Source organism: Magallana gigas, chromosome 6 (genome assembly GCF_963853765.1).
Source record: "Magallana gigas chromosome 6, xbMagGiga1.1, whole genome shotgun sequence".
NCBI lineage: Eukaryota > Metazoa > Mollusca > Bivalvia > Ostreida > Ostreidae > Magallana > Magallana gigas.
Genome location: NC_088858.1, coordinates 39092291 through 39103989, shown reverse-complemented (window position 1 = coordinate 39103989; position 11699 = coordinate 39092291). Strand labels below are relative to the sequence as shown.

The 11699-nt window shown below is 34.8% G+C and overlaps 2 protein-coding genes across 6 annotated transcripts in view; one reads left to right on the top strand and one right to left on the bottom strand.

The window, feature by feature from the left end:
- Positions 1–342: 342 nt before the first annotated feature.
- Positions 343–11046, bottom strand: LOC105341768 (kinesin-like protein KIF6). Of its 4 annotated transcripts, XM_066087627.1 has the most exons (23): positions 10907–11046; positions 9911–10095; positions 9718–9827; positions 9087–9161; positions 7763–7805; positions 7444–7520; positions 7312–7339; positions 6360–6469; positions 5866–5995; positions 5604–5722; positions 5407–5494; positions 5151–5294; positions 4746–4936; positions 4237–4342; positions 3873–4038; positions 3360–3566; positions 2852–3010; positions 2482–2532; positions 2247–2325; positions 2021–2156; positions 1195–1511; positions 916–1004; positions 343–706 (listed from the first exon to the last, which is right to left on the bottom strand). In XM_066087627.1, exons 2-23 carry the CDS (start codon positions 9968–9970, stop codon positions 687–689), a joined length of 2505 nt encoding a protein of 834 aa, XP_065943699.1. In that variant the 5' UTR covers positions 9971–10095; positions 10907–11046; the 3' UTR covers positions 343–686. The 4 variants fall into 4 exon arrangements, with proteins under 4 accessions (XP_065943699.1, XP_011446771.3, XP_065943702.1 ...); XM_011448469.4 differs by lacking the exon at positions 7312–7339 and having other exon boundaries at positions 7416–7520; positions 10907–11045; XM_066087630.1 differs by lacking the exons at positions 7312–7339; positions 7444–7520; positions 7763–7805; ... (2 more) ...; positions 9911–10095; positions 10907–11046 and adding an exon at positions 7000–7067.
- Positions 10466–11699, top strand: part of LOC105341767 (disheveled-associated activator of morphogenesis 1-A) — an 18562-nt gene continuing 17328 nt past the window's right edge. Inside the window, exon 1 of one of the 2 annotated variants that reach the window (XM_011448461.4) lies at positions 10466–10618. The gene's annotated coding sequence lies outside the window, so the exon portion shown is untranslated. Of the gene's footprint in view, positions 10619–11159; positions 11448–11699 lie in introns of those variants that run through there. The other variant, XM_011448462.4, reaches the window with a different exon arrangement.

Below are 11699 nucleotides of genomic sequence, written 5' to 3'. Positions count from 1 at the left end.
TACATTTTAACAAGGGATGTTTGTAAAACATGCCCCCCCCCCTCCTTTTGAAACATCTGCGAATAAAATGAACAGAAACTACAAATGATTGAAATTTTTTAAAGTCCAAGGCACATAACTCTGTCAAAAAATGCTGAAACGTACCCAAAATTAAACTTGACCTAGATATTGTTATGGTTAACCTGTATACCAAATTTCATTTGAATATGAGCATCCTATGTGAAGAAAATGAACGGAAACTGTTGGTGGAGGGACCGACAGACAGCAGCAAAGCAATATGCCCTCCCTTCTTTGAAGGGGGGCATAAAAATGAATTTGGCTACAACCCAATAGACATCTGTATACACATAAATATTTATTCAACGATCAGATTTCTAATAAATACATGGAACAGAACACAACCATCATCGCTCTAGATGAAGAACAACTTTGGAATCTCAATTCACATCACCATATAAGAACAGTAAATGCACAATGCACTAGAAGTGTGCAGTGTGATCATTACTCAGTAGTACACCATGAGCAGTCCAAGGGAAGTAACTCCACCACTGAACTGTATGAAAGCACTTGGTAGTACATGTACTGGAGACAACTATTGGACGGTTTGTGTAGCAGTTACGTTTGTCTGGCACTAGTAGAAAGCTCTACACTGTGTAAACCCAGTGTCCATTTGGTGGATAGTTTGGTCATCTCTGATCTAGCTGGGCTGAAAAAACATTAAATAGCTCATTATACAGGGAAATATAGCAGTAATATCAGGAAAAACATATCTAAAATGAAAGGAACTAGCTGGTGTTTACATGAGCCTTTGGTGTTTTCAAATAAATAGATTTTGTAAACTTTGACAAATATACAGTACTCTTTTGTAGACATACTAGTATATTTCACATTGTCCACTGAAAGAAATGTCTTTACCTTTTCTAAGGATATTTTGCCTTGCTTTGATAAAGGCCATAATATCAGCATCTGCTTTTGGGTCCCCAGTCATTGGAATGTTATTTTTTCTAGAATAAAGAAATATTAAATAGAACAGGTATTGGAAAAATTACAGCGATTCCTCAAAATAAATCTAAGGTGCAACGGACACATGACATAATGCTTTAATACATTATTTAGTTTTATCTTATTCAGAAAACAATAGTATGAATGGCTGAAAAAGCCAGACACAACTCTGTAAAAAAAAAGATCACCTACTTTGTTCTGTATCCATTCATTGCAGCACTGTCTTCACCCCCACTACTGTGTCCATTGTGGGTTGGGGGGAGGGGTCTCATGTTATTGAACCCACTGGCTATACTACTGGCCACCTTCTGCCTGCGTCCAGATGATGGCCGCTGATGACCCAAATCTTTTTCTGAGGAGGACGAAGTTAGCTGTGCCCTCTCCGGATTGCCTGAGTTTGCTATGTATGTCCTCTCTGGATTAATGGAGTTTGTCACATAGGTCCCTTCTCTTCTGTTTTTGGGTGTGGGTGTTCTCCAGGCAGATCTTCCATAAGATGATGGAGGACCCTTGAATAAAATTTATTCATCTGTATTGTATATCAGTCAGGTTACTATTTTCTATTTATCAAATAACATGTTTCCTAGCATCAATCTCTTCTACAATCAATTTGCTTTGGAATGGGTTGCTTTATTGGATGATGTGAAAATTGTGAATTTCAAAAGGAATATAGTGCAATCTTCAATCTACAGTATACATGTACAGTAACTCTCAAAGTACCGTATAAAGGGAAATATTCGCCTCCATTTTATTTTCGCCCTCGCTGTCAGCAGGCAAATCAGAGACTGGGTGAATTGTAACAGGACAGGGCTATCTTTTTTATTACCTACGATTGTGTCTGGACGAATTAAAGACAGAGCAAAACCAAAACAGGTGTAGAGGAGCAAAAATAACACAGGGCGAAAGTAACTCTGTATACAGGACTACATCTTGTTTGTTAATGCTGAGACGTATGACTGTTTATCATTTTTCATAACAAAAAAGTCAATAATACTGGTACATATATACAGCGATGTACCTGATTCAGAGTAGCCTGCTCTGCAAACCAAATTTCAAAATCTTTCATCAGCTTGACTTTGGATTTCTCCAGCAGGTGTTGTAAATGCTCTATTTCTGTTTTGAGAGTTCGTAATCTTCCAAAGCTTTCTTTATATCTAAGCAGGAAAACAATAAAATGAATTTAAAACTTCTTACCACTACTAATAATTCAAGAACAAAAGAGGATATCTGTTGAGTAGAAGTACCTTAATTTCTCCTCCTCCATTTCATCCCTGAGTTCTTGTTCAACTTCATCTATTTCTTGATTGTTACCATCAACGAGACCTGAATGAAACAAAAATAACAACATATTATCACCAAGGGGGATTACTTGGGCAAAAGCAAACATTTTCTATAAAACACATCTAAAAATACTGAACCTCTTTTCAGCTTTCATGTCAAAGAAGTGTATTAATTCTTGGTTTATTTAAATTTATTGACCTTGCATGGCTAACTGCATTCTGTGTTGCTCAATTTGGCCCTTCACATGGTCTGTAATAAAATCAGGAATAAAGATGTAAATCCAACACAATTATTAAATATTTACAAGGTGTTATATTGTACATGTACTTATAACACCTCATATAATCATTTGTATCTTTATTTTCTTACATACTGTACCTATAACTTCAATTGATCAGTGTACATGTATAGCACACTGAGTTTTGAAGACACATACTGATGCATTAAAATCAGGCCACCCACATGTACTGGTAATACGGGGGTCAGAACAAAATCTTCTGGGGAGATCTTGTTCTGGAAGGGACATTTGTAATGAGATAAGCTTGCACTGTGTTCAGTAGGTTCTTACTGATTCTCTGCCTTGACTTGTTGACTCCCTCCCCCAGGGATTTGGCCTCTGCATATCGCTGCTTCAGGTTGTGTTTGTTTTCCTCTATGGTCGGGTTGTTATAGTAGTCCCTCCTAAAAATCTCAAAGGCCTCCTGTCTGCCCACCGACATGTCACCCACTGAAAGATTCAATCACATTAAATCAATCCCAAAACTAGGCAGTATACCGCACTTTGACATATTTTTTTAATCTTTAATTTTATGCCATTTTTCTTTCATTTACATATTCAGTAGAAATGAACATGTGAGAATTATTAGAGTTTAATTTAGGTACAAGTACCAGAAGATAGTTTCTAAGACAGGGTTGAAGTATTTGATCCATAAATTTACATGACTGTAAATACTCAGTACATGTACCAGTATTTAAGACATTCAAACTAGATTTGATTTCAGAATCAACAACTTTTATCCATTTCCCTTAAAAAAAAAACTAATACCAGTGAACTAAAACAGCAATTGAATCCTTACAGATTGTTTGTTTGGCTTTTTCTTCGCTCTTTGACAGCTTCTGTGACTTGTCTGGACTCAGTTGGTTCCGGCTGTTGGATCGACTGTTGGCCATGCTCGACTCGCTCGTTGAGGAAGACTGTCGAGGAAGCTGGCCAAAACTCTCCAACTCAGATATCGCATCCTGAGCTCGCTTCTTCTCCTTTTTCAACATGTTCACTAGAATGTCTGTTTTAGTGTTAAGGCTAATGCAATAAAATAGATGTGACATATTGATCTCAGTCCATGTAATGTAAGCTTGCTGTGAGACTGCCTCTTTCACTCCCCACAGACATGATTGTGAACTTTTGCTGTTACATAAAATTTATCATTCCAGATTTTCATTCAAGGCTTTTGAAAAAGTAATAAAATCTCATATTGAATTGAAAATGATATTCTCATGTGTTCCAACATACTTTTGTGACCTAGTAAAATTTATTACCAAACATCAATATATCATAAGGGCCTAAATCAGCTATTGATATGAGAGGATACTGATCTCATTGTCTCGCTGCTGCACCAGTTCCTTTAGTCGGTTGTTTTCTGTGTTGCTATAAGGTCCTGTGTCGGGAGGCTCTGGAGGGGGGCCAAAATTCTCTGACCGGGCACTCCTGGGGGTCCTCTCTACTTCCTTTACCTTTGGCTGGTCAAGGACAAATTTCTAAAAAGACATTGTGAAAAAACTAAAATACTGACCAATGTTTTATGAAATTTGATGTTGTCTCTCACATTCAGGTACACTGTACATGTGCCATTTTACAATGGATATCAAAACAAAATGTATTAATTTTTACTCCCAGTGTATAAACATTTTTAAACATTAAAATACATTTTACAGGATTGTAGAGCTAATACTAACTTTCAATATTGAAAAGCAGGCTTGTATTTTCCTCATATCAGCACCAATGGATAAAATAGCATCAGGATCAGTGTCTGTTAGATAGGCCGACACTGCCTCTCGACATCTGCAATGTATACCAAAAGTTCACATACATACAATACAATTTGTTCAAAATACAGTCGTCAACTATTTCTTTTTCGATCTGACAAAATCACGACACAAGTCACCAAACTGGTCACACTGAAGAACATAAAATATTGATTAAATGAATGAATAGGTTATGTATCGGTATTGCATTCATTGTGATCATATTTGTCAAGTTTGTTTTTCAAATCATTGGTACATGTTTTAAATTTTGAATATGCATATCTGAAAAACTATGAAAAAGTATAAGCATTATATGTAACTATCTAGCTTGCACAAAAACATCTTTCTGACATTTGTTTTCTGATGAGTATCAATAACAGTTTTGTTGTTTATTACCTGTTTTTGAATAAAGTGCTCCATAAAAGGTACATGTGCATTACCTGTCTAGTTCCTCGTCTGTGAGGGCATCTGTCCTCTGTTCTCCTGTGGCCAGGGCCAGCTCTTCCTTCAAACTCTGGACTTCTCTCTTCAGTTTTTGTATCATTAACTTAGGATCAAGCTCCTCATTAACCATAACATCATTCTTAATCATTGCAACTCTTTGTGCAAAACGACAAGTGGATATAGATTCCTAAAATATTATAAAAATGAACCATCAAATATTTTAACTTCATTTGAGTTTGAATACATTAACTGTAAAGATTACCGAAAAAATATTTGTAATGTGTACTGACATTAATTGCTTGTGAAATGTCAAAATATCTTATCACACTCTAACTCTCCATTGGAGAGTTATTGAGATACTTGTATTGAGAACTATGTTTTCTTTCTGTGTATGAACTTACATCAATGTTGCGTTTTTCGATGGAACACGTAGCTATCATGGTGGTCATGCAGTTTCCTCCCAGACTGTCTCGTAACACGGAGGTCATCATGGAGTTTCTGTAAGGTATGTGCTGTCGATTCTTCTCCGCTAGTGACGTAATTACCTGACAATGGAAGTTAGAGTAACTTTGTGTCAGTGCTGGAGAGGGGAATAGTATAATACATGTAATTTCGATATTATAGTAAATGAAAATTCAACAAGAACGTAGAATGTACCTGTTCTAAGAAATGCAAAGAAAGGTTGATGTACTTGGCTTCTGTCAGTAAGACACCATTCACCCCAGTTTTGTGAACTCTCTCAGATCTGCAAATAAAATGAAATGAAATAAATATATACCCACAATGAATAGCTTAAAAACCTGATAATGAACCCATGACTAGGCTTTAGAGTGGATGATAACTAGTTTGAATACCCTGCTAAATCCACCAAGTGGAGTTTGGATCTCCGTATTGTGGCTGATCCACTTTCTCGTGAGGTAACGTGGATTGTAAATATGCAGTGGGATCTGGTTGAGGCTTGGTTCATGGGAGTCTGTAAAAATAAAAATAGAAAAAGAACAAATGAGTTTTCCTCTGTTCTTCAGTCAAAATCCAAATAAAGTTAATTCTCAATCACTGTTAGAAATCTTTGAGATAAAGTGTGTGCAATGCATACTCTATGCTTGTTGTACTAACCTCAGCAATCATCCTGTTTGTGTCACCCAGAAACAGAAGATTGAGAGCTTCCTCCTCATTGGCTGCAGCATGGACAGACAGATTTTTCAAGTGAATGTTCTGGTCTGAGTCCTCCATTAATGCCACTTTCCTGCATTGTGAGAAACATTTTGTTTTCAGAATGCAAAATTAGAGTGTTATGACAAAAAGAAATACATGTATTTTTATATCAAAAATTCATACATGTAAAAAAGATGACTTATTCCATTACATTATATGCCAACTGAGTCTTGCATTATAAATGCATGTATTTCAGAGTTTCTCTCTCTCTCTCTCTCTCTCTCTCTCTCTCTCTCTCTCTCTCTCTCTCTCTCTCTCTCTCTCTCTCTCTCTCTCTCTCAAAATAAAAATCATACTGATGCTGGCTTCAAAGAAATTGCAATCAAATAAAAGCATCATGAATACATGTTATTTAAACCTAAGCAAATTAAAAGGTGTGCATGAAAATAACGTACGGCAGATCCTCTAATTTGGCTGCCTCGTGTTTGGGGTCCAGCAGATCATAACCACTTTCATTATAAATTTCTAGGTATGAGACATGCAACGTGTATGTTCTCTCAGAGTCCTATAATCAATACAAAATAACAGAGCATAAATAATGTGCTTAAAATATTCGCTTTGCATGTGTACCTAACAATAAAAAAAAATTACAGAAAAGAAGATGACAAGGTATTGATAACTTGACATGCATTTCCATTCTATGAATTTAAGGTACCAATCAAAGCTTGTGCGATATCTTGCAAGCAAAATATATACAATTCAGTAAGATTTGAATTATTCAAATATACATCTTCTTTGAAATAAAAGAGGTGTTTCAGTTTTTAAAAAGAACTTTAAAAGAAACATAATGTACAGACATGTATCAATAAACTGACAGCATTACGGACCTGTTCAAACTGTTCATACAGATAGGACCCATAAACTGTCAGCATTACGGACCTGTTCAAACTGTTCATACAGATAGGACCCATAAACTGTCAGCATTACGGACCTGTTCAAACTGTTCATACAGATAGGACCCATAAACTGTCAGCATTACGAACCTGTTCAAACTGTTCAAAGAGATATGACCCATAAACTGTCAGCATTACGAACCTGTTCAAACTGTTCATAGAGATATGACCCATAAACTGTCAGCATTACGAACCTGTTCAAACTGTTCATAGAGATATGACCCATAAACTGTCAGCATTACGAACCTGTTCAAACTGTTCATAGAGATAGGACCAATAAACTGTCAGCATTACGAACCTGTTCAAACTGTTCATACAGATATGACCCATAAACTGTCAGCATTACGAACCTGTTCAAACTGTTCATAGAGATAGGACCCATAAACTGTCAGCATTACGGACCTGTTCAAACTGTTCATACAGATAGGACCCATAAACTGTCAGCATTACGAACCTGTTCAAACTGTTCATACAGATAGGACCTATAAACTGACAGCATTACGAACCTGTTCAAACTGTTCATACAGATAGGACCCATAAACTGTCAGCATTACGAACCTGTTCAAACTGTTCGTAGAGATAGGACAGGGTTCTGGGGATGATTCCTCGGTCACTGTATCGCTCCGCCCCGCCAGTGATGGTGAAAGTCTTACCACTCCCAGTCTATAGAACAATGTTATACTTTTGTTATTCTCTTGCAGGGAGCATTTAGGGTTATGTATTAACATCAAACAATTCCATACAGCAATGGAAATTACTAATGTTTGTTGCAGTAGCATTGAAATGATAAATTATTTTTTTCTTAGATATAAAATAATGCACTAGATGATATTAACTGTCTATTAGATAACTTTCATTTATAAGAATAGATCTACATGACATCAGAAGTAACATTAGTTTCAAACCTGTCCATAGGCAAAAATTGTTCCATTGTAGCCATCTAATATGCTGAAAAACATAATAACATACAAATTGAATGAATCTTATAATTTGACGTCAAATCTTCCAAAACAGTTTTTGATACATTGATACAACTTATTTCAATAAGCATCTATAATAAGAGATGCATGAACATGAGTGATATTAGAAAATTTAATTTTTTCATGTCAGGACCTGAAATTGAAGTGCAAGATGACTAAGAGTATGATTTTATTTATGGACTACAGTGGCGTAGCTAGATTTTTTTTTAGTGTATTCAAAATCAGTAGGAAGTGCAGGGGGAGAAGCCCCCGGAAGCTCCTGAATTTTAGGATTTAGCTTTTGGATTTTCAGGTTTTTTGATGATGAGATGTTGTCTGAAAATGTTACTTTTGATCAAGTTTATTTTTGTGACTTTGTTCAAATTTGAATCATCCGCCGAATTTAAATTAAGTATAGACAGAATACAATTACGGACAAACAGGCAGACATAAACTCAAAATTGATTGTGTTTCCAAGTTTTAGTATGAATATATAAACTGAAAAGGAGTTAAAAAGTTGTTCATCTCATTTTAATAATTTTATTGTAAATTATTCTTTTAGCAAATAACATGAAAGTCAATGCGGTATACTGTAACTTCGCCCACATATTGATTCCAATATGCAGATTATTCCATGGAGCCTAAGAGGCAATTCGATGAGTTTCCGTCCATAAAAGTCTTAAAAGACTTATGCTTTGCAAAATGTTGTGTATTCATTTGCGTTTTTGCGTAAAGGGCGCTACGCCACTGGATTAAGAGAAAATTTTTATTTATACAATCTAGTAGTATTATCCCTAGTCTTAAATAGGATTACTACCAATTTTCCTTTTTTTATGCTTTAACGTACAAGAACTGGCTGGATGTACATATATGTTAAAACAGTATTGTAAAGAAATACTGTATATCTGTTTTTTCGTGTGTCACAAAATTTGCGAAAATTGGGAAAATCTGATTATCATACATTTTTAATTTGCATCAGTTATTTTTTTGTGATTTAAACAGTTTCTTATAGAAAATAAAACAGAATATAATTTCTGTGTATTCAATTATTTGCGATTTAGAAGCGATCGCGAAAAAAGCAAAAATAGATCTTCGCGAAAATTACTGGATATACGGTTTACCAGTTACCATAAATACATCACCTTTTTGTCATCATTTCAATTGTATTACATTCAAATGATGACAGACACAGAAAGTTTTATGCGCTACAAAATAATATTTTGGGTGAATGATCTGACTAAATTTTCAAAGCTAGGGAATTTATACGTACTTGTTAGCCACAGGTTTTGCTACATGTTCAAAAACATCATCTTGTTTGGCTTGCTGATCGAAGACTTTTTCAAATCTACAAAGTGAAATAAAAGCATGAAATTAAAACTTGAATAATCATAGTCAAAATCATAATTTCTTGATATACCTAAGAACCCTATATTCTTAGATGCTCTAATATTGGTTATATTGGCATAAATATCCACATTCTATATATTCCACATCTGTGCAAACCATGGTTTGAAGTCCACCAGCTGTCGATTGAGAGAACTGATATGACTCTCCTGTGGGTAATTACAGACAATGTACAGCCCTCTGAACAACTACATACCAATCCTCTTCTCTTTAAAACACACATCACAAATTTTCCTTTTTAGTACTTAGTAATAACATGATCGTATTGCCTGAACAAGAAGGTCAAAGCACCTTCTATGGGAGTAAATATTCAATGATATAAAAAATGGGTTTAGACTTTATTTACAACTCTTATTACTTTCTCAATATTTATGATTTTATGATAACAGTCATACATTTGAATCACAGAACATTACATTTACTGGCACTAAATGCATAAAATAGCTGTTATGAAGAATTACAGGACACTTTTGTGTGTTGGGGGGGGGGGGTCATACCTGAATTTGTAGTTTTCCTTTTTGTTGTTTACGAACCCGTCTTTCAAATCCCTTGGCACACTTAATGTCAAACGAGGAATCGATTCATCATCATCGTCAATGTCATAAAGCTGAAACAAAAGATTCAAATCATATTTTTTTATCTCATTGAATCAGTGACCAATGAATAAAACCAGTAATCATCATCTCTTACCCCTACTCTGGATTTCGTAGGCTTCACACGAGCGAAGATTTTAATGGTTTGCTTTACCATGGTTAAGTTTAAGTTTCAGAGTCTACATATCATTCGGTGTTGATTGACAAAGGTTGAAAATTCTCTGAGAGATGTGACAAGCAAGTATCGTCGCCATTTATAAACAAAAGTGGAATCTACAAAAACTAAAATACAAAACTTATCCGTAGCATTCCGGATTCTCGATGTTTTACAGTAACTCAGAATATTCTCATTATATTGTGAAATATTTTAAACTTGATTTTTAATCATAGAATGGAATGGTCGATCATTCATTATTTATTTTTTAAGCTTAGATGATTAATGTTACACAAAAGCAGTCATAATTTAAGTATTTCTCAATATCTCATTAAAAATTATATATAAATGTTAAAAGTAACAATCAAAATTTAAAATTACTGTGATACTTATATCGGTTTACAATTTAAAATTTGAAAATCAAACTTTATACTTTCCCGTTTTGTCGTGTTACATTTCTCTACCGGAAATAAACAAATTGTCTGCTCTGATTCTGATTCTTTATGTTGGGTGGATTTTGTGATATTGACAAATGGTGGGAAACTCATGCAGAAGCAACCCACATGTTATTGTTTTTTAAATGTAACCGGAGTAATTTATCACAAAGCACAACCAAAAATGGCTCAGAATTGTCACACAAAGGTAAAATGAGTAAGTATTCTTTATTAATTCGCAACATGTGCAGGTGCTTATTCACCAGCAAATTTTTCATTCAGAGAAAATTCAATAGCACGGGCCTGGGAACTAACATGAATTAATTTTTTATTCAAATGATGCTGCAAGTTAAAGAGGATAAAAGCAGAACTGGTTGTATTTCTTTTGATAAATGCATAATGATTTTTATTCTAGTCTTGAATCTTAAATTTATTTGACAATTTGGGATTAGCTACAGGTCATATCAAATTAATGCATTGGGATTTAAATTCAATAAAAATATACCTTGTAATATATGTCTCTTCATTGTACATGCCAAATTTCCAATTCTCCAATATTACAAGAATTTTGGGTTATGAACTTCCATTGTGTCAACATGGAATAATGGAAGTCAACAGAAATCAATGGATTCCTGCTGTTAGTAATCCCAACTCTCTGTATGTGTTATGTGTCAAGGTATCGGAGTCTTCCATCTAATTTGAACATAATTTATGTTGAAATTTATTGATTTATCTCTTAATCATATGTTTGTCCCGAGGCAGCATGGCGTGTGAAAGCTGAGTGTGGTCAAGCACAAAGTTCCTTTCAGGCCCATTACACTGGGCCGGGTTATTGAGGAAATACACAGATACAAGGGAGATACCGACTGGTACTGTATCTGGAGTAATAGGTCAACATGGCCCAGGGTCTCGGATCTTGTTAGCTGTGGGTACCTGTGGAGCTATCTTCTGATTGTTAATCTGGACATAATCTCTGTAATTATTGGCCATCTTATAATCTGGACTACTGGATGATAATTCAGTAGATTGCTTGATCCAGCTTTCAGGTTTGTCCTTCAATCTTATACATTTATGTATGGTCTATTTTCAATTGATACTTGACATGTTCAATTTATTTTCCAGATATTATTTTTTCTTTTGAGTAGATTGATTTTCAAATTGCATTAAAGGCTTTTAAAAATGGGAAGAAAAAAATTATATCCCTTTAATAAATGCATGAGAGGCTATGTAGCTAATGGAATATTGAATTTCACTGACTCTGCATTCTTTGTATTAAACAAAATCTGTGGGATTTATCC